A 24345-nucleotide genomic window follows, 5' to 3' on the forward strand; every position below is an offset into this window, starting at 1 on the left:
AAAATGCAGCTGAATCAGGTGCTTCTCAGTTGGAGGACAGCAAACTTCCAGAGAACAAAAGGGACTGGAGCACACTGATTGAGTCACAGCCTTTAATTGTGCAAACAGACTAATGTTTCGACACCACTGTGTCTTCATCCGATGAAGACACTACAGTAAATTTCACACTACTGTGTCATCAGAGTCAGAGTGCACTCTGACTCTGATGAAGACAGTGTTGTGTTGAAATGTTAGTCTGTTTGCACAATTAAAGGTTGTGAATTGATCAGTGTGCTCCAGTCCCTTTTGCTCTCTGGAAACACTCTAGTTTGTAATACAATAATAATATACAATAATGATAGTAATCACTGCCTTTCTGTGCACTTTAGTTGCTTCAGCTGAGAGTTTTCATTCAATGCAGATGGATTTGTGCAGGAATAAAACATAAAGCTTTTCTTCTGGTGTTGTTGAGGTTACGGGCCTGAGTGTGCATTTATGAGATCATAAATCTCTCTTCTCAGGCTTTCTGGTGGTCTGGCGAAGAATCTTGCAAGCAATTCAGTAATTTGTGATGCTTTTTATTTATTTTGGTTTTTTACTATTTATTTATTTGGTTGCAATCCTGATTTTCTGATTTGCACAGTCTCATGGGAAGGCTGTAGCTCTGCTGGTAAAGTGGGTTGGCCATTAACTGCAAAGTTGGAGCTTCAGTCCCTACGCTCCTCTTCTTCAGGTGTTGTAGTGTCCTCGAGAAAGATGCTGAAGCCTGAATTGCCCTAAACCAAAATGTGTATGGCAATGTGAGTTGCTTTGGACAAAAGCATCTGTCAAATTAATGTCATGCTATGCACAAGTAGAGATTTAATGGACAAAATGATAAGGCAGGGGCATTTTTTGACACTAAAGCTTCTCTTCATTGCATGATTGCAGTGGCGGATCTACCGGGGTGGCATGGGGTGGCAGCTGCCACCCTAAAATAATGCCTTGCCTCCCCTGCTGCCACCCCACTTGGCAGCAACGAATTCAAAGAAAAGTTATGGCCAACTTGACTTTTACGAGCGCGAATCTCTGATGTCCTACGGCACCGAATGCAGCACGAGAGCGTCAGAGCGGCACTACTGGACCTTTTCTTTGTTTATTTTATTTTTAAACTGTGTTGCGCGAAGCAGAGGAGCAAGGAGAGAAGACACGGGAGTAAAGAGGTAAATACCGATTAATTATCGAATGATGAAAGTACAGTCCTCGTATAACGTTAGTTGTAAGTTAGTTAGTTAGTGTAACTTGTACAGTTGCTATGTTGCTTTTAAGATGAAAAAATCTAGTTGAAGAAGGTTATTTTGTACATGTAACCGTTACATTAATATTGGCTATCGTCTAATTTAAGCTAACATTGATTAACGTTAAACGTCTGTGAATCCAGCAGAAATGAAGAGGAAAGGTAACATACACAGTTTTTTCGGACCGAAGAGAAAAGCCAAAGAGATTGAAAATGAACAATTGAGCAAGGTAGACGGAGGACATGAGGTGAAAGGAGAGAGAAAAGATGAGGAAGGAGAGAGAGGAGAGGACGAGGTGGAGAGAGAGGGAAAGGAGATGGAAGGAAAGAAAGAAGACAGAGACGAGTTGAAAGGAGAGAGAGAAGGGCAACAGAAACGCGACAGAGTTCAAGGCCAAGGTGACCAGGGACAGGAGGAGGTGACAGAACACAGCGGAGATTATATGGAGGGAGTGCACCACCAAGATGAGGACGGAGAAAATAAGAGAGAAGATGAAGTACAGGGCTCAGAAAGAGAAAGGGAAAGGAGTGAACCATCACCAGCTATCTCCAGTCGAGCTGGTCCACATGGTATGAAATAAGATAATGCATAAGATAAGTTACAGCAGCAAGTGGACAGTAAATAGAGTAAAAAAAACTCAGTAATAGAAAATACTGTATTAAAATAATAACCATGACACAATTTACATTATTTACAAGAGAAAATGTTGGTATTGATTAGTAATATACCACAAGTTAAACTCCATAACTAAGTATTAGCTATTATATGCAATTATTAATGCAATGTTCAAAATGCATGGGCCCAAAAACTTTTTCACTGTATGTATAAAACTGTCCAGGAACAGTCTACTCACAAAAGTTCTTTGTACATTTTATGACTGGGAGCAAGGTTTATTTTCATGTGACTCCTTTCCAGGTTTGTGGAGATTTTAATTTAACATACTCTTTTGTAATGTTCTGTATTTGATATGATTTTATTGGTAAAAACCTCATTTGTCAAAAGTATGCTCTGAGTAACCATTAAAAGTCATGTCCAGTCCTTGTTTGAATACTGTTTATTTCCATAGTTGACCCAGGGCCATCAGTGACATGAGGTAATCAGATGTAGCAATACTAATTTTAGTACAGCGTACTGCATAGATCGTCATGGGTAAGTTTTACTTTGGATAGTTACTTATACAAATGCATCCTGCAATGCTACCACTCTGACACAGTTTTATTCTTCCTTTCACACATATGTCATTCATCACCAGTGTCCTACCTTAATGCTTTTCATGTGATAATGACCCACATACAGCAGTGTCATCAAAGTTCTTTCTCTCATTCAGTTGACTGTTTCATATGAAACACTGATTGCATGAGATTAAGTTTGTATGAGTTTGTAAATAGTAGCCCATGCCATTATATCCACATATGAGACATGTTTTTGAGTTATGTATAAAGTCCTGCAAGCAGAAGTGTTTGTGTAAATTATGTATACTATTGTCTTATCAAACTGTGATTTAATTCATTGCCACCCCTCGAAAATTCCTGCCCCCCGTTTGCCACCCCATAAATATTTTTCTAGATCCGCCCCTGCATGATTGGCTTTTTGATTTGGTCATTTGGTTGTACAATGTGTTCTTTCCTCTCAAATCTGGGCCTGAGAAATACCCTGAAAGTTCCTGAAAGATGTTATGGATCAGAAAAACTTAAACTAAAAAAAAAGAAAGGTAAGTGACTCATCTGAAAAGATATATTTGAATTCCAGATTGTTTTAAATATAGTCCAGCCACACTGCTAGTCTTTGCTGTTGTCTGGAGGTCATCACCTGGAACAAAGACATGTTTTCCCCCAATTTTCCAGACTTATTGTTAACAACCTTGCCTGGACAGACTCTGAATGATGTAAGGCTGACTGGTGACTGAAATAAAATGTAGGAACAGAGAGAGAGAAAAAGAGATAGATATGACCTCTGAGACAGTTTTCTTGACGACATCTGGCTCATATGACTTTCCCTATAAAACCTTAATATTAATCCCTGTAGCATTTTGGGGCACTGCTCAAGTCATACCACTCAACAGCAAAAAACAGGAGAGTTAGTAAAAATCTGGACTACTTCCATCAGTAAGTTTCACCATGGATATATGTGCTGTGGGCAGACAAAATGTCACTGATTTCCCGCTATGATGGAGATGTTCTTTATTTTACAATATAACTGCTGATCCCTTCAAGCTGGGGTAGGTCATGTTCTGGAAAAGGCAAAAAAACGCCAGGATTCGAAAATAAAGCCCTCCTCCTGCAGCTCTCCCGCCTCTGCTCTCTGTCCTAAGCTCCTCCTACCAGAAGACCATGGGCATATGCATGCGCTTCATATGCCCATGCAACACAACAGTGTTTACTACTGCACTCACTCACACACACAACTTTCTGTCAAGGCACAACAAGCTTTAGTAAATAGTAAACGATGAACAGGACCACCTCTCACCTGTTTAAAGCCACAAAATAATGAGTGTCCCATCTCCCTGCTTGAGATCAAGTGATGTCATGTCTCTTCCATTGTCCGCCTCCAAAACCTCCTTATTTACAAGGCCATTGAAAGGCCAGACTTGGACCCGCAGAGCCAAACTGAGTCCCAGAGGGACAAGCAGCAGCAGGGCGCAGAGACGGCTCAGTATCTGACCTGACGCCACAGTAATGCATAAAAACCTATCACTGCTTTTCACTTCTGGGATCTGAGTTCACTTCCCATTGAAAGTCTCGCGCTCTGGTGTTGTTGATAAGATCAGATCATGTGCTGTTCAGTTTCCCCTGCACTACAGGCAATAGTCCAATGATCGCATGCTGCTTTTCTTTCTGCTTTCTGTTGATATTCCCGTCTTTTTCTTCTCCTTCTGCACTTCATGCAGTCCCGTCACTTCCTATCCATCGGTATCCCATTGCTTGCCTGGCCTCCAAACTTTCTTTGTCATGTGCAATGAGTGCACAGGCAGTGTGCGTGCAGATAGGCAGGTAGTTAGGTAATGATTTAATTCAGGCCGAATGAAATGATTGGACGGACTTATTACAGGCCTGCGCCAGCCACAGACAGGCTACTGGATTTTCTACTTTTTATTGTCAGAACATTTGATTTATTGATTTCTGTCGGGATGTACAGAGAATTCCAACAAATATAACAAAAAATGCTTCTAAAATACATTACCTATCCCAGCTGTCAGAGTTTTTTTAAACATTAAAAATGTCAACATCTGCTCATACTTGTGCTGGATGAAACACATTGCAAGCAATAAGTTTGCTATCACAGCATGTATACTTAACTTTTATAACTGTTACCACCAGTTTTAAGACCGTCAGTTAGTTGCTTGAGACAGATAATTGACCACAAAGAACATCTAGTCTCATCTCCCCCTTTTTTATTTGCCACTTAATGAATGAAACCAATGAAGTATGTACAGAACTATGTCCACATCTGCTTTCATTTTGGAGTGTATCAGGGCTTTTACGCACTCAGTTTTTTAATTAGGTGCATAAAGTCCACAGGGCTTAAATTTGGGGTGGTTGACTGTCATCTGCACTCTGGACCCTCCTGAGTATATAGGCACTGAAAGTACAAGATTCCCTTGATACAGTTGAAAGCAGGGACAGTTTTTAAAACTGTTCTCTCTTGGTACTTGAATAAAACTGATATTTAATGCAAGACATGACTGAATTCACATGATCATATTCACAGTGTCATTGTTTGCTTTGTTTGTCTTGAAGGTTTAATTTCCTAGCAACAACTCATAATCATGAATGTTCATTCCTGACCTTGGAAATAGTAGTATGACAAAACAATCCAAGTCCACTTACACTCGGTGAAGAAAGAAAAAAAGCTAGTAAGCTAACTTTAACACAGGTATAATTAATATTTCTATATTAACTATGGGTCACATGACTACTTGCATGTGAAAAGGCTCACTTGTAGTGACAAGTTTTCCTGTTCAGGTTTTACTCTCATCACTTTCATCAACCTTGTTTCCTGACACAGCAGGGAGCAGTTTTTAGCCAAAAAGCTCTGATAAACCCACTGTACACTACCTGTCCAGCACCAAATGGTAGACAAAGTTATCAACAAGTGGAGTCTTTAGCAGCTAAAGAGACAGATATTTCCCTGAGTTGTTGGTGGAGACCAAAACAGAGCTAATAGAGTGAATATTGGACCTACACCATCACCAGTTGGACAGAAACACATCTTCAAATGAATGATAATGATGTCTCTGTGTCCACTGAAGGTGTGTATAGGCAACTGTTAAGACATTCATCATATCAACTTAAAAGGTGATATTATGTTACTGTTGTGTTTATAAATTGATTCCAAATTGACACTTTATAATATGACAAAATGATCATTATGATCAATTACTTATCTAAAGCATGGCTGCATGGTTAGTGGGAAAGCAATCTGAAAAACTTATGATATGCCTTTGACAACTGTCAGCAGTAAGGACAAGTGTGCAGGATGTGTAAGTGATGGTCTAAAAATGCAAGAAGCCCAGTGAAATAACTGCTTCCAGTGTGTGTACAGTATATACGTGTTTTGAGTGTTTCGTACCCTGTCCGAAGCGTCCAGTCTTATGGACCTCAGTGGCTCCTCGGTATCCCAGCATCCTACAGACCACGTCTCCATCCTTTTTATCCCAGACATCGTCACACACCGTCCCCCAGCGGCGTTCGTGAAAAACCTCCACACGACCCTCATGAGGCCCTGACCCATTTACCAGCCGCACCAGGGTCTCCTCAACTGCAAAACACACACATACAAACATGCGTCAATATAATTATCTGTGCATGCAAATGTATGTAAAAACTTGCACAGACATTCGTACACACTCTACTGTTTCATGCATTTGCAGACAGTTTCTTGTGCATTTATTGGATCCTCTGCATCGTAAGAAAGCACCACAATGCTGCTTTTCCCCCACCTCTCGATCAGCTCTAAACTCAGACTTCAAAATCCCTCTGCGGTGGACTGCCTTTGCACAATCTGCTTTTTCATTTACGGCCGTCAAACATTAGAATATGCTTCCAGCTGAGCTTAAAACGCGGACTTTCATTCTTTTCCCATGTTGCAAAAAAATGGACATTGAGCAAGAAGTCATGTCGACATTAATTTAACCATGATTCAGATTTTTAATTGTAATTATTTGTAATTTTATAGTTGTACAGTTGATGTGTGCTGTAGATTTGTCTGTATAATTGTAAGTGTGATAGAGACCATGTAATGGTGTTGCATGTAAATGCATGTTTTCAGTGTCTGGTGATTGTTTTGTGTGTACCTACCCGGGGACTGCAGATGGAAATAAACTAATAGATAAATCTGGCATAAATCATCTCCTCTTATTTTAAAATTTATGTTTTTTGTGCATGGTCCTTGTTCAATGAAGAGATTAAATTAAAATTAAATGTTTTTTAGCGTGCAGAAAAACAAGTCTTTATTATTTATGCCACACGACTACACTGAAAGAGTACATGGCTCTCTTTTATCCGGCGTTTGTTGGCATGGCTTTGATTATCGTCATTGTGAGTGTTTATGAATTTAATGAAGCTCTCTAAATCAAACCAATATGAAAACAAACTTAGATGAATAAGTTGTTTTGGACATGCTGCAACAGATTTTTTCCCATAAACCACAGAAATTGTCTTTGATTCAAAAAGAAAAATAAATAAAATAACTCTGAATGAGGCAACTTTTGTTTCTTTCTCTTCAGTGAAACCCCTCGTAAAAGCTAGGGGGTTACTAAAAAATGGGTTTGAACTTCTGTCCAAAAGCAATTTTTCAATGATTGCTGACCATCATCTGACGATCATGACCTTAAGTCTGGCAATAATCATGTGGACCTGTCCTGAAGTATTTTGAAATTCATAACTTCCTTCTTTGGAATATGCATCTGTTAACGTTTATCCAGTCACCTTATTGGAAGGAAAAAACAAGCAGCTGTATATGAATTTCAAGGAGAAAAAAGAAGAAAGGAGATGAAACAAATATGAGAATAAAATAAGATGAGGTGACAAGAGATATGAGAACATGAAAAGAGATGGTACAGGAGATAATAACAATTTAGATGAGATTACATTAAATGAGATGAGTAGACAAGACGTTGAATGAAAAGAGATAAGGAGAGACATGAGGATGACACAAGAAGAGAGATTAAGACATAAAAAGAAAATAGAGATGAATAGAGTGGAAAAGTAGTTGTGACAGGAGAAGATATAAAAGCTGACAGAGGATAAAAAATAAACGACTTAAAACAATGAGATGGTATGAAATTGGATTATGATAACATGAAAAAATATTTTAAAAAGAGTTGAGATGCGAAGATGGATGAAGATTAAAAAACAGGAGTCTACAGCCTCGCTAGTGGCTCTACGAGACTTTACTTAAGAATGTTAACATGCTAATGTTTAGCGGGTAATATGTTTACCATTTTCACCATCTTAGTTTAACATGTTAGCATTTTCTAATTTGCACTAAACACAAACATCTGAGGCTGATGGGAATGTCAGCTGTGCAGATATTTGGTCATAAACTAAAGAATTGGACACATTTGAAGTTGACCTGATGATGGTGCTCGATGGAAAGTCAGGGGCTCACCAAAGTTATTACAATTCATCCTGAAGGGGACATGAATGTCTGTTTAAAATTTAATAGCAATATATCAAATTATTACAGAGATATTTCAGTCTAGACCAAAGTGGTGGACTGACTGACAGACATTGCCAAAACAACAGATGAATGCAGAAGAAATTACTGAAAAGCTGAAAAGTACATAACTTACTATAAAAACGACTTAATTAAAATGATTAATTATTCACTGGCTGTTCCAAATATGATAGTTGTAACATCTCTTGACGTTGATGTGGATTTTTGTCTAGCGAGCAGGAATTTCCTGATATTAATTTAAGTTTTGGAATAGCTATTAACCTTGTTGAGGGGCACTACGGCCAAGAACCTGCATTCGAAAACCTGCCTACAGTATAATCTAAACAAGGTGTGCATTTGTGTGCGTGTGTTTGTATTAGCAGAAGCTTCATGGATCCACAGTCCATCTCGTATTCCTGAAACAATGCAGCAGCTGCACTCGTATAACTGACTTGATTTATCACCTTTCAGAAAGCAGTGAGGAAATGAGAAAGAGAGGTAAACACACACATGCACACACACACACACACACACACTCACACACATAGCTACACGATTCTGGACTGCTCTTCGGTGTTAAGACCTGCACGCTGACTGAGACTCTGTTGACAAAGTGCTGGAGAGTAAAGCCAGACACATTATCTAGACAGGATATTAGTCTCATCAGACCATCATAAATTTTAACTGTGTACCATTTAACTCTCATTATACAAGTCAAGTACTTTGCACTCACTAGCCCATCATAATTTAATATCTACCATAATGTTATATTATCATATCTGCTTCACATATTTATGTCATATTCTTGCAGAAATGTGATGTACTTTCAGCCTCCTGTTGCTGTTTTTTCAGACAATACTGGAAGAAAGAAAGATGGAAAGAGAAGAAAGTTATAGATTAACACATTTTGAATAAGACAGAAGCAGTTGAATCCTTTATTACCTAAAACAGATGTTGAAACTATTTGTTCAATCATCAAATACAAAACAGTCCCACCTTTTTACAAGAGTTTATTCTTGTTTATTCAATCCGTACAAAACCCGAAGTGTAAAAACAAGAAAGGGTGGGTAAAAACACAAGACCACATTGTTTCATTTTGATTTTAAACAAACAAGATAGAATATGTTAATTTGAGAGGTTCAGAAGTGCTTGTCAAATACCCTGAAATGGTTCCAGATTGTGGTGTTTATTTGGTCTGTTAATGAAAATGTAAAGAATTGCAACAGAGCCACACCACACAGAATCCTAACCCCTCAAATGTTGGCCCAGTTACTGCAAAGACCAAGCTCAGAAAAACTAAGAATTGCAAAGAGAAAATGAGAAACACAAACCAAAAGACTGGCAATACATTCACATTGAAGTTGAGATTTTGAATGCAAATCAACATTTTCTGCAGTTCTCAGTGTAGCTCTTTGTCATATTTTGGAACAATAATAATTTTAGATAGTAGTAGTGTAGTTATTGTTGGATGGTTTGCAATTCCAAATTTTTGGACGAAATTGACCCCATATCCAATCCCATGGAGAAATTCTTGATGTGCAAAACTGCTATTTGTTTTTGTTTAGTGATGTTTTGGTAGGTGTTTACTGGTCACTGCTTTCAGTATTGTGTGTGTCGCTGTGTCTCTATATGTACAGATTTGTGTTCCTGGAATTTTTGTAATCATTGTGTGGTGCCATGCACCAGCTGAGACTCTAGGAAGTCACTGCACCTCTCAGAGAAATAGTCTGGTACATAACCCCCTGTATCAAACTTCTCATCTAACTAAAGTAAAAAGGGGTATTTCCCAAAAATATCGAACTATTTTGAGGTATTTAGTGTTGCTCCCACTATTTTGTTTTCACAAGTAGGAAATGACAGTATGAAAGATTCATAGAAATAATAATTAATATTAATTCAAATAAATTTGTATAATCCTATAAACAAACTGCACCTATCCTATTGCTGATTGGCTGATATCATACAGAAGGCATCTTTATCGGTCCCATATACTGTATTGTTTGAATACCCCTGTGACATGACTCACCACTTTCTCACATCTATCTCACCCTTCATTCCTCCCCTCCCTCCCCTACTGTGCAAATGAGAGACTTTGGGGAAAAGAAGAGGAGGAAAGGAGAGGAAAGGTTCTGGATGGAGACAGAAAATGTAGACTTTAGTCTTCAGGGATAATCAGAACCATCCAGCCAAACTCCACAGACATTCATATCTTTGTCTTAAAGAGCTGGAATGCAGCATATCTGAATTCTACTGAATTATGTTCTCTCTGGTGTAAGTGCACAAGATTTATTTTGGCAGAAAATTGGGTAGATATCAGGCAGATGCCTGATGAGAATGTTATGGCGAATTGATCATTTCATTGTATAAAGATACAGTGTAAACGAGATGGTGGATGTCACTGCGGCTTCTCAACAGTCCATTAATTCAGTTGTCATTATGGTGCTGTGGGATATAAACCTTGTATCTCCTACTTTAACTCCAAAACCAAAAAACACAGCAGCAAAAGTGCAACAAATGGATTAAACAGCATGTTTATGTGCTTTAATGTAAGCTGCAATCGTTAGTTTGTTCAGCTAACTAGCTTACTATCAACATAGTGTTACTCCCAAAGCCATGGAGCACATTATAAGCTAACAAAATTATATTAGTTTGTTTGGTTACAGGTTGCGTAAAAAAAGGGCCTATTTACAACTGGCACATCAATGGTGTTTCCCACTGCATAGTTTAGGGTAACGTCCTGGTCTTTGTTGGATTTATTTAAAACAGCCCCAGCTAACGTTAACTGAGATAGCGTTAATTTGCCAAACACACTGCTTGGTCCTCATCCTAAAAGACTTTTCTTTTATAACATTAATAGGGAAAACAAACAGTTAGAATTAAATATATACATAAATATAAATAAATATATAATAAGTATGGTCTTACATTTTTCCTTATCATACTATTAATGCTAGGGCAAACTAGCTCTACACTGCAGTACAAGAACAATGCTGTGTCTTTATTATCCGGTGACTAAGCTACTTACTTTTTTGCCTTACGGCCAACCCACATAGAAAGTGTTTTTGACGTCCGTCACATGTCTCATGGAACAAATACGCTTCCACTTTATTAAATGTATCAATCCACACTGAATCAACCCAGGACGCCGCACGTTTTTTTTAACACTCCGAGTCTTTTTTTTCCTCCTCTGTCACGTTTAGTGAAGTGTAATCTGCACAGACAGCTGTTTAACTCAAACTACTCTTGCTGGATATATGTTTTATATATGTTTTGAACTTATTAACAGTATCTATATTGATCAAGGCCCCCATTCTGCCTGTGAGCTTGCTGGTTTCACTACAGGCAGATTCCACCTGTCTGCGGGGAAATAAAATCAATGAATCAATAAATACAAACACTGTCAATTTCTTTCTGTGGAGCTGACATGAAAACTATTTTGGTTCAGTAAATTTCTGCTGTCAGACAACCAGATGAGGACTGTTTGGCCGGCTGCTGTCCTCTCAGCTCCCCAGAAGCTGCTGCTGACAGATGACTGCTTCTGTGGACAGAGATGCTGAACGCAGGTTGGAGTCGGTGTGAATTTAATGGGTAGAACTAGTCTTTCAAAAAGATAGTGTGTAAATCTTTACAGTATATGCATATATGGTTCTCATTTTTTTTAAAAACGAATCAACCTGAGATGGTGTTGTCAAACGACTAATGGAACTAACGTTAGCTTAATATTAAGCTAACCCCAGCTTAAAGCTTTATATTACATTACAATACAGTTCCTGATTTTGGTAAAAGTTGTTATTTCAGCTTGCAAAATTGACAGTCACAGGCTAGAAAAGACAGTGACCCACTGTTTGAAAAATTATTAAGAACTTGTAAATCTGCCCCCGTTATCACTGTGAAGTGTGTGTGCCGAGTGAGAACGTAGCTTGAAACCCGTAGCAACATTAACTAAGAGAAGCACATTCATCCTTGTCAACATGTTAAATCCATACATTTTATTTTTGGATAAAAATATAAGATAATACATGTAGCTGTTATTCCTGTAGTTGAAAGTCACAGCTTAAAAAGCTGTATTGAACTATTCGCTAAATTTTGTAATGTAACTAATTGTTTGTGTAGTAAATTGCTTTTTAAGACTTTCACATTTCAAACAAACTGAAGTTACCATGACACACAAAAGTTTGTGCACAATAACAAGAGAGGCGTTAGCAATCAAAATAAATAATTATGCAGAAAGTCAAGGACCCTTCTCTCTAACTTATCCTTTCCCAACACTATGGCAGCTCCAATGTTCACCTTGGACAGCAAACAAAGTGGTTCATCCCAAAACTAGAAACACTCCCTAATTTGGACCAAACTTGACATTTCATAACACGCCTATGTTTTCTGTGGAAGTAGGGAAATTAATGCGAGCTGCATAAGATATAATGACTGTTTTTATCCAGAGAAAACTAGATGAGTGAGTTCCAAGTATTGGTTGTCGTCCAAGTGGTTCAAGCCTCAGAGGCCGGGAGCTAAAGCATCAGACTGTCAATACCTGAAGTAGGCCAGAACATGCAGTGATCGCCTCTTACTAATATTTATTTGGCAAGCAGGAAGGCTCTGGACTGGACAGGACTGAATGGCTTCAGGACAACAGCTAACTAGCTCCGTCTGTTCATTCAGCTCCCCTTGAAACTCAGATGTCTTTCACATTGTTTGCTCTTCTAGTCCCTTTTATGTTTTCGTGTTTCGACTCTTGCATTGCCTCTTCTTTCTGTTTAGTGTAATTTGTTTGCTTCTAATTTGATTTTCTTGATAAATATGTGAAACATACAAACAGGCTTTTTGAAACAGTTCCAGTTTGTGACAAATGTGATCTTTGTTTTTACATTTTAAGACTTTTGCATTGAGGATTCCATTAAAATCATAGAAATAAGCTACTGTTTCCCTCAAAAATCAATGGAAGATTAACTCTGCAGGTTTGACAGTGTGGTTCTGAAGCTGTTTCCAAAAACTATAAAAGTGTGCCTTTATCCCTCGACCGAAACCAAGAATGTGACAGTTCGTGCTTACTCGAGACAGTTTGTGTTTACTTGTCTGGCTGCCACCTTTGTTTGGTTCAAGAAATGTAGACACACCCTCTAACACAGGTTAACAAACTTAGTCACTGGACAGAATATATTCATACTGTCTGGATATAAGAGTCTTATAAGGATAAACCTTTTGGCATTTTGTCAACAAATCCTGTGAAAACAACAAAAACAACAATGAATTGATCTTACTACACCAGCATTTAAAACTGTGAAATTTCACAGCAAAATCAATTAATACTAATGGAATTGTTGCAATCTGTTAATGCAGGGATGCAGTAAATCCACATTAATGTTTTGTGTCAAATTCAACTTCATGCCAACGGAATTCATGCCATTGACCAATAGCAAGCTGTCTGGATGCTGGCTTTTGAGGGAAGGAAATGGATGAGGCTCTGGTAGCTTGGTTGTGTCTCTGAACTTTTACTTTTATTTAACCCTCCTCTTGCAGAGTGTGGTGGAGACAGACGTCCCCAACAAACGGTCATGCTAGTAACTGTGCAAAGATAACATTTATATCAGTAAGAGATGGTTCGCAGGGAAGTTGGGAAGGCGGATGATCAGTAATGTCACATTTCGGTTCTCTGTGTGCGATGATTGAGGGCCGCTGGGCCCATTTTTATTGTGAGAAATGTGGAAAATGTTATTATTTCTAAGCCAGGTGCAATTGATACATGTTAGAGAAGTTTGAGACACCAATGTTTCTGAGATGAATCATGCTTGGATTATTACCAAAGTGTCAAGGTCAAACGAGGTGGAGTCTAGAAAATAAGCTCCACATTAGGAGGGGTTATGAGAGGTATATAATATAATGTTTCACGAATTTGCATTAGGGTTCTTTGTCCCGGGTCAAAGCCTTGGTTTAAACCTATTCACACTGAACTCTGTCAGTTTCCAGCGTATTCTTTTGAGTCTTTTTCATAACAAATGGTGAATTCATTTCTAAGTTGTGGGTGACCTTAAGATCTCTGGCACATCTGAAGATTTCCTACGACAAGAGTCAAAACTGCTCCACAAAAGAGGATTTTGCAAACAGTTGTAATACAGGAGTCGATGGGGCACATGGTTTTTTGAATAAACTGTGTGAACTTATTGCCCCATTAGCAAGTGAACTAACTTTCCCCCTTTAATAACTCTTTATTGAATTAAATTATGTTCAATCCTGAGAACAAAATACCAAGGAGTAAACAACCTAGTACACAGAAAACAGAAAGTTGCTTGGAGAGCTACTGTGACTAATTATCACAAACATGTTCTCGTCTATCTAGCGTGTTGCACATGTGCATGAAAACACATCTGAAAATAATTCCTCCCAAATTACATGAATGAAACGATATACTTGTGACACATTTTTAAAGATTAACATCTTCAACATGAACAAATGTCCTTGGTGCTGAGAACCACAGGGTCGAAAAAGTATTGAGAAATGGATAAATGTATTGTAGGTTTTAGTCTTTTCCTGGGATTTATTGACAATAAAACAAGGTTTTCCCTAAAGGTTTTAGGGAATATCTTACAAACACTGACTCACATGTAACCATCAAGGCGAAAGTCTCAAATGTAAAACCATTAAAGGCTTAAACTACATCTGATTCTGAAGATAAAATCGTAAAATAAAAGTAAGAGAATAACCTTACTTCAACTGGCTTCAGCGTGTGTGTTTCTGCATGTTTGTTTAACTGTGCGTGCACCAAATTAGAAATGAACAAAATTAGATTAAACCACACTGTGGGGGAGCTGGGTTGGGGGAGCTGGAAGTATACATAAATAATAAAAACTGAGCAAGTAGGGGGTATTTCAACACAACTAACCACTGGTCTGTAGAAAAAAATATGTGAAGCAAAAATATGATGAAACAATGTTAACATTTCTGCAGTACAAATGCAAGTAAACATTTATACTGCATCTAAAATGATCAAAGTACAAACAATAAACACATTTTCATGATATAAAGAAGTATGTGCAAACAAACTTATCCAGTTGTAAAAAATTAAACAAAACAAAACAAAAAAAGTACAGTACTGATCTTTCATTTTGTTCCCCAGTATTGATATTGGAGACACCGAGTAGAGCTTATAGCTTGGCTACAGGTGGACCTCCATATGAAAAGAATAACACTGCGTTCTCATGAGCCGAGTCCCAGGGTAAAAATAAATTCCTCATTAGAGTCATGAAGCTCAAATCATTTCTGTTCGGATCCCTGTAGATGTAAAGGTCCACTGAAAAAAACAGCCTGTCAAACATTAAACCCACCACACTTACTGCTGGACCCCTGAGATAAACTATCAAACTGTCAGTTGGCCTCTGAGAGCAAGAACTGTATATGTGTGTGTGTGTGTGTGTGTGTGTGTGTATACTTGCATCACTTCCAGTCTTTCTTTCAACCGCCTACATCAACTGTCAAGTGAAAAATTACAGAAATGTTGCAATGCCCCAAAGATGAAAAGCAAATTGGGTGTTTTGTTACAAGTTATATACACATGAGAAAATATCTTTTAGGACGCATATTGTTAGACTTAAAAAAAAAAAAAGAAAACTAAGGGGGTCACTACAGTTCATTATATTCTTAGCTGTCTCAGCTGAATTCATGGAAATCATAGATTCACAGCAATACCTGGTATTTTCCAGTTGATCATCCATCATCACCTGTTAAGTGCTAAAAACACTGCCACATCCAAGGCCTCCATCATTTGGTTATATGGGGTTTCAGGTTATGTGAAATATATGACTAGCACACAGTGTTGCAAGATGGGACTAACAAAAAGTTGCCCAATCAAAGTCTAGAACGAGTCTAATCGTTTTAAAATTAAACTAATTTTTTCATTTCAGAAAGTTTTTTGTTCGATCAGTATATTTAGGTAAACTCAATACGTTTCAATAATGACGAATCGATACTAAAATATAAATGTATTTTAGATAATGGTAATTAAACATTACAAGTTTTCACTCATTTGAACAGAAGTGTTTTATTGCAGAGTTATGGAAGAATTATAATGGTACAGGAAAAAAAGTTTCAATTTAGTTAAAATTCAAAGAAATGACATTTGGTTTTGATGTCATCAGTTATCAGTCATCACATGTCGAGCTGAGCCTACTGAACTCTGCATGGTCTATCTCAATTTACTTGGATAGAGGAGGGATCAGTTTAGTATTGCTTGGAATTAGGGCTGAGCCACATAATCAGATGAAATGAGTAACCGGTACGGATAATGTACTTTTTACGAGCACGAGTATCATCTGAGTAAAATGTGCTAATGTCCGTACTCGTGATGAAGGAAAAATCCTCATTGGGTAGCTGTGTACACATTGTTCCGTGACAGGCCAGCCACACACAGAACTCCTCCCCTACAGAGAGCCTATACAAAGTTCACTGCTGCTGCGCCACACAACACAATCTTTCCATTGTCACAGCCACTCTGTCCACAGGGATTAACAGCTCGTGACTCTCACTGCTTCAACCCTTATCCATTTCAGGCTTAAAACACAAACTTCCAGTAACCCCACCCACTTCTGGTTAAGCCCCGCCCATTCCACGTACAGATACAGATACAGATAATTTAGTTGGTTGAACAGATACAGATAAAGATGATGGTGTACTTGCTCACCTCTACTTGGAATATAACCTAACTTTTTGTTAGGCCTGAATGGTACAAAAAGTATGCCAAATTATCACAACCCACCCAAAACAATTTTTATCTGCCTAATTATATAAAAAGTAGCCCAACTGGGCAGAAAACCACCCAATCTCACCACCCAGAATGTACATCCACTGTTCTTTCTCCACTGTGTGAAAGCTTATACTGGATGCTATTACAGGATCAGCCTTGCTCTTTATTGGCATTGGAATGTGCTTCTTCTTATTTCCATGTCTTCTATATGAATCGTCAGCTGATGTTGATGCTGCCTTTTGCAACTTTAGCCTTTTAGCACAATACCTATATGTATGTAGCCATTAAGTGCATATTTAAGGCCATTTGGGTTCCGGTTTAAAATCATTGGAAATTGCTGGAAACATGTAAAAGTCAGCCTTAGACAGTGTTTTCGACCAACTCATGGAACAAACGTTAGCTTAATTAGCTAGCTAGCTACAGCTGATAAAATCTGCCAGCAACAGTTATGATTTCAGCCGGCAAAATCAACGGTTGCTGAAGTCTGCTTCTGCCTATCTTTGTCTGAAATCAAGGGCCCATCGTTACAATTATTACTAAGAATTTCGATGTTATATCTGTCAGCATTATAATTGTAAACTGCACATGTGCATATGTTGACAGGCAACAGTAACTAAGCAAGTAGCATGTAGCAGTTTATAGGCTTTACGTGGTATGTAAACAATGTAAGTAAAGTACTACTGAATTTACATATATAGGGAGACAACAGTTTTAACATTAATACTGGTCATGACAGAGAAATCAGAAATTTGTATTTAGCATGGGGCAATGAGGACAATTATCTACTTAGTATACATATTAGTCTACGTTCTTGTCAATTTACATGTAAGTTAACTAAGGTAACCATCTCCCAAAACTTTCTCTTTCTCTACTTCCATAATTTTTTGTTTTGTTTTTCTACTTTCTGATTCCTACATTTTACACTCTCTCTCCTTTTCCTTCCTTTTTTCTTCAGGAGTGTTTCTGAGTGCCTGAAGACCCTTTATTTTCAGAACATCAATCTCGAGATGACAGAAGAAGATTGTCTGACACAAATGAAAGATCTCTCTCTCTCTCTCTTACACTCACACACACAAATGATTACAATCTGGGGCCCCTTTGTCCTTCTTTACTCAGAAATACTCATGTGCTGTTGAGGCTTTTAACAAAGCAAAGAGGCTAATCCTTTCAGTGACATGACTGTATGGCAGGTTCAGTTTGTGTTAACACCCAACATGTGTGGAGGAACGCACACTTCAGCGGTCTGGGGTCACTCTGTTGCTCATTCTGGGGAGTAATCAGACAGGTATGCACTGTATGCTTTGAAGTGTAAAAAGATCCGAGGCATGCATCAAACGATAAGTCAGCCACATAAGGTTTGTGACCAAAAAGTGCATGGCACAGCGATTCAATATTTCTGACAGCCAACAGCATGTGGCCTCAGTCTGTCTTTCAAACATCAAACATCCGTGTCTTGTAAATGACGTGAGGAAAGAACCAATCTTTGTCGGTTCTGTAATGGTCAGGAAGAGCAGGTCAAGGGATTGAGTCAATCTGACATGAACACCACTCCATCACATGGAGAACAGCCACAATGATGTAACAAAAGAAGATTAACATTTGTGGCAGAAAAGAGAAGAGAAATGTCTGTGGTTTAGGGGCCATTCATATTTTTTTCTCTCTCCTGTACCTGAATCCAGATTGGTGGTTTTGTACAAGGTTTCAAGCTTATCGCCACAGGATCACAACCACATATGCACACACGATCTTTAAACCCTTTTGATGTCCACTAAGCCATGTGTTTCTTCATCGTGTGTCGGACACCGTGAGATTACGCTGAAAAGAAAAGCAGATCGACTGATCCTTTAAACTTCCCCCAGCTCTTTGCACAGGATGTCAGGTGGGGCAGAGATGTATGAACCCGTAAAGTCATCAGCTCGTAAATTTTTGTTCTTGTATTGCCAACTGGTGGTTTCAGATCACAAGCATGGATGTATGCGCTCTTATTACAGCACTGGTGCCCAGGAGGATTTTCTTCACTAGGACTGTGTTAGATAGACAGCATTTTATAAAAAAAATAACTAAATATTTCCATTATATTACAGATATAATTTACCTTTGATGCTGCACATAAATCAGCCGTGCTGAACTGAGCTTTTTTCAGCGTTTTTGTCAAATCAAAGCTGTTTAAATCTGGGATCTTTTCTCAAACCAACACACTTTGATTGCAATCAACAATGTTTACATGTAGCCAGCTTTCCCCCCACCACTTCTTATCAGTTGTGGACAATCTCAATGAACTAACCCTAAATAAAAACATCACAGCAGATGTCTGAAATAGTTAAGATGTAGAATCAACAGAAAAATATGTTTGCTGCTGCTCTTAACATAAAGATATTATCACCAAAAATGCATCTAAGGCTTTGATGTAACAAATGAATCTTGGAAATCACTTTGATTATTAAATGTTCATTCAGTGCCCATTATGAACCATATGAAACTGTTTTGGGAGTGGAGGCAGAGAAGAAGCCTCAAAATTGTCCAAAAAGGTATGTCATGTTGCAGCTTTATTGTATAGTCCACAGATAATATAGAGGATTATATAAGTGACAGACATTAGTGTTTCTTTTCATTAGTGCTCAAACCACATTACTTTCAGCCCAGTAATTCTACATTACGTCCATATTGGACAATTCTACACCTCAATATTCATGTCCAATACTAATGTTCAGTGCCAATACAGGAAGTGGGTTGTGGAGGTTGAGGTATATGACTTATATTTTGTGTCCTGTCACAGACTTGCAATTAAAGTTCATGATTCTGTTAACAGTAACCCTGTTAACAGAATCATAACCCCTAACCTTAACCATACCATTGTTACAATGTTCTGAAGTAGTGAGAAATTTAGAAACATTGACACTGGATGTAAATTGGGTCCCAAAAATAAAAAAGAATCATCCAATATGGACGTTCTAGTTAGGGTGGATAACTCATAAGTTACTCTGTCTACCTTTTTGACATTTGCAGAGACAGTTTTGGTTAACAAGTAGTTCTGTACTGTTTTTTTTTTAACATGTAGGTACCCATTTTGTTTCTCTCTCATACACACACACACATGAGGATGCACATGCAAAACATATTCCTGCCAATAGTTTCACACTATTCCATTGATCTACAGGTGGCGGTAGAGAAATGTTGCAATGCACCAATGAAGGCAAGGAAGAGAATGACTGCTGGCAAATAAACAATCCCAGTTTCAAACTTTTAAGAAAAACTGACTTTACGAATGTTTTATGAGGAAGGTAATGCATTCAACACATGTTAGACCTCAAGAATATGCAGAATGTGTTTTGCTGAGTAACACTCAATCAGAAACTTTGTTTACAAGAAAACTCCACAGGGCAACTTAAATCCAATTGTCAATATTTCTGTCTGTGAACAGGACTGGATTACAATTTATCAAAGCAGCAAGACAACTTAGATCCAAAGAGCAGACACTTTCCAACTGTTCTTCATCTAAAAAAACTTAGTGAGAGAGGAAGATGGAAAAAATACAAAATACTATGTCATTGTCACTAGAATTGAAACAGCAATTTGTTACCGTACTAATTAGTGGAAATATTACTGAAACTCAAGTTGATTCAACATATTGAATCTTTTAGCAGACAGTATTCACTTTAATGTTTAACCATTTTAGATTTACTGACTGTGTGGTCATCTTACAGGCACAAAGCTTCCAGTGACTGCCGGCAGTGGCACAAGAGACTTGTTGTTGTTAAGCTTGTAGTAGTAAATGAAACTTACTGTTAGAATAAACTCATGTAATTACTTAATGAAATAATTTACAGGGAAATTACAGTAGACTGATTCTAATTTTTGCTGGAGACAACATCAAGATCCCTCAAGGATTCCCAGTGACTGAGTAACATGACAAAAGTCACAGATATGCAGAGTAGGTGTCAGCTGAATCAGTTATATTCCTCCAACACCTTTTTATTAGTGCAAACAGGTAGAATCACATTGTTTATCAGGACAGACTCTTCGTTGGTTTTATTATCAGCTCTCACCTGTTTTCTCTCCCCTGTCTCCTCGATCACCCTTCTCCCCTTTCATCCCTCTGTCTCCTCTGTCACCTGAGGAAAGAACAGAACAGAAAAACAAATGGAGGATTATGTAGACTTTACAGGAGCAGCAATACAATCTGTTAAAATGTAACTTTCACCTGATCTTAACATTTGTCCCTGTAGATGCTGAGTAAACTCTTCACAATCTCACTGGACTTGTGAGAACAAATGATCTGGTGTCACGCTTCAATGTTATGTTGACACATTGTTTATTTTATTACATTTTAGATTTTTTGTCTTTGCATTTCCAGGTCACATGTTGGATTGAATCTGTCTCTTTTGTTTTGGTTTTCTTCTTCTTTTCTTCTTTGGTTTTACAAACATTTGGAATATGTAAGGTTTATGTTGTTTATGACAAAATCAAGCAAATCAAATCATCACTTTTAAGAAAACACAGCAATGTAATAGTACACTGTGTATCAACATTGGAATATCAAATTAAAACATCACCAAAATGTGAGTTTTTCAGTGTTTTTCACTCAAACTTTATTCAAACTAGGAAAACTCTCTATAATATCACTGCAGATTTAGGGGGGGGAGGAAGGAATACGATTTGGATGACACTCATAATATCTGATAATATCCCAAATTTTAATCAAAGACCAGCAAAAGTAGACCTAGAACTTGATACTAATCATAATCAAACCTTATCCTAATGTGTAACCACAATATAACAGTGACTGGGGCAGACATGTGTGTCTATGCAATTTAAACATAAGCCTCAAAATAGTTTTAACACACAGAGAGAAAAGCAGCTCAACCACCAACAGGTTTAAATTTTTAAAAACTCCACCTCAAACCCATTTCCTCTACTTTGTACTTTTACTTTGTAATATTTTTAGTAGAATCCCCTAAAATAGTTCACCCCTGTAATTATTGTCTCGTAATATGGGCATAAAATGTAAAAATTAGAGGATACCACCATGCTTCTGGTGTTTAATTTACCTCTAAAAGTTGTGGTTAACATTTGTTGTTATAGAGGGGAGGTGAATGAGGTTGAAAGAGAGGAACAAGAGAGAGAAAAGACTGTAGAAATGAAAATAGATTTTTTTTTGACTGCAATAAAGGTACCAGTGTCAAGGTAATTTCTTGGAGCTCTTTACAGTGTAGATATCTGCATGGTGGAAAACTTAATGCAATGTAAAACCACTTAATCACTGTAAATAAAAATCCTCTCATTTGTGGTTTCTGCAAAATTACAGCACATTTACACACGACACTTACCTCCAATCAGCAGCTTGGATACGGCCATTTCTCATTTGTTTTTGTTTCAAAATATGATTCTATTCCAAAGTCCTCACAGAACTAACCTCCAAAACAGGAGAGCGTCTGTTTTAGTGGGATTTGTTGCTAATTTTTAGCCATGAGGTTTGAAACCACACATCTGTTTTTGCCATGAAGCTATAAGAGGATCAGCTTCAAGTCGGCATTTATCCCACCTTTAATTTGACTTGGTTTTCACATCCAAGACCACAGGGCAGCTGCCAGCCGAGGTGGCATTTAGTCCCACCTACCATGTGTTACTGTATGTATGTCCATGTCTGAGTAATGTAGCTAGTACCCCACCACACCCTGCCTGTGACGTCCTGAGCTGTCAGTGACACCTCTGTTTTGACCACATCCTTAACAACTAAATAACACTACAGGAAAAAACTAAACACACTGGTAAAATACCACTGAGCCCCAAGAGACAACAGATGCATTTGATTTAAAACTATACCGAGTATGTTTGCATGTTGCATGCTGGTGGCATAGCGATGGGTAAATGTCTGAAATGAAGTACTTAAAGCTACACTAAATTTTAGCCACATTGCATGGTAATGTCATCTGTCCACCACCTTTGTCCAGACTGAAATATCAACCATCATCTATTGGATAAATTAGTATGAAACCATGTACAGACATCCATGGATTTTTCCTGTTTCAGCTTATTGTACCAAATGGCAGAGGGGGAAAGCTCTAGCTGGTGAACAAAGGTCAAACAGCTAGCAGTTAAAGACCCAGATGTTTTTTTCAGGGGTTGGTGGAGACCAAAAGCTAAAATGAGAGTGAATATTTGACTTACATTCATCAGATAGACAGAAATACTACTCCGAATAAATGCTAAAGTTGCTCTTTGTCTGTCGTTAGCCAGAACCACTTTATAATGTGATAATATTTCAGGGCAGTGAATCTGCACCTTGTTATGGAGTTTTTTTACTGCTCCCAAGTGGACAAAGCAATAATTAATTAAGCTTTAAATACTTTAAATACTGATAATCGTTTCAGCAAACCCAGCTTGTTCAACACTTAGATGCTTTAAAACCAAAGAAAAAGCCAACACCTAATGCACTCCCAGCTCAGTCTACCCACCATTCATCTATAAAAGGAAACCATGAAGCTTCCCGGTGCTATTTTAACAAGCTCTTTGGTTGAGTGACTGCCTTACGCTGGGGCCCGTTCACACCCGAAGGTCTACAAACTCTTCACCCTCTGCTGGTTTGTTAAACCCACAACCAGACCCCAGATGGGTGGAAGCACAGACAGACACTGTTGTAAACTGCCAGAGTGTAGATGGCCAAGCATCCGCAAAGCTTCTTGTTTTGTTTATCTTGTCTCCATTAATTGAAAACTGCTCGTTTGTGTTTTTGTGCAACACAATTAACTTGTCAGTAAAACAATGATGTGACCAGTGCCGAATTTTTGTGGGTGACACTCCTTTCATGTTTGTTCAGCCGTGGTCTTTATCGCTGCTTGTGCTAATTTCTCATGTTTTCCTCTGTTTACTCCAAGCAAATCAGAGGCCTGTTTCACCAAATTAACATGCTAGCTATGATTTGTAACCCAGGATCATTTAAGCTAGCTCATTTTGACTTGTTTCAGTGATTTGGTGGGTCTCAATCATACTTGAGACTCATGCATGATGATAAGCGACACTCATTTGTGAAATATGACGCTGTCACCATCTGGCATGTGTTTGTAAGCAGAGCTCGCAAAATGTTTTTGTTAAACAGGCTCCAGATACATTAAAGGGGACATATTATGCTTTTTGTAATTTTCTGTTATTTACATTCTGTTATGGTGTTGGATGTCTATGTTAAACATGGTCAGAGTTCCAAAACTTTAGGTTAACATATGTAGAAATGCTCCCTGCAAGTCAAAAGCCAGGACTTCAGCATGCTCTGTCATGCATGCCCATCAACAGTCAGTTGCTAAGGTTGTTGCAAAAGTTGTTCCATGTGTTTGCATTGTCCACATTTTGGCTCGAACATGTACGGATGTATCTGAGACATTTTGAGTAAAGAAGGAGAAAATGTAGTGAAATCCTACTACTATATTTCATGGTGTGTTGATGTAGCCTTCAGAGCGGCTGGAAGTCAGCCAAGGGGCAGCTTCCAGAAGCTGACCAATCAGAGAGGGCTCATTGGGAAGGGGGCCTTAAAGAGACAGGAGCTCAATCAGCCTGTTTAAGACAGAGGCTGAACTGAAGGGCTGCATAAAGGGTGAGTCTGAGTTAAATAAGGAGTTTTTTGAACTGTAAATCATGCAAAGATATTCCAATAGATATAAATATAGACCTGTAAATGTGCATAATATGCCCCCTTTAAGTGTCAGT

General features: G+C 38.1%; 1 protein-coding gene and 1 long non-coding RNA gene across 3 annotated transcripts in view; one reads left to right on the forward strand and one right to left on the reverse strand.

The window, feature by feature from the left end:
* The window catches only part of scara5 (scavenger receptor class A, member 5 (putative)), a 110129-nt gene that overhangs the window by 16071 nt on the left and 69713 nt on the right, over positions 1–24345 (reverse strand). For both annotated transcript variants that reach the window (XM_067573245.1, XM_067573244.1), the window contains exons 10-11: positions 20694–20759; positions 5826–6014 (exon numbers count right to left, since the gene is read on the reverse strand). In XM_067573245.1, coding sequence (XP_067429346.1) covers positions 5826–6014; positions 20694–20759 — 255 coding nt within the window. The remainder of the gene's footprint in view (positions 1–5825; positions 6015–20693; positions 20760–24345) is intronic.
* Positions 1100–2294, forward strand: LOC137169847 (uncharacterized). The gene is made up of 2 exons (XR_010924553.1): positions 1100–1181; positions 1400–2294. It is a non-coding gene; the product is annotated as an uncharacterized lncRNA (long non-coding RNA).

Source organism: Thunnus thynnus, chromosome 18, assembly GCF_963924715.1.
Source record: "Thunnus thynnus chromosome 18, fThuThy2.1, whole genome shotgun sequence".
Taxonomy (NCBI): domain Eukaryota; kingdom Metazoa; phylum Chordata; class Actinopteri; order Scombriformes; family Scombridae; genus Thunnus; species Thunnus thynnus.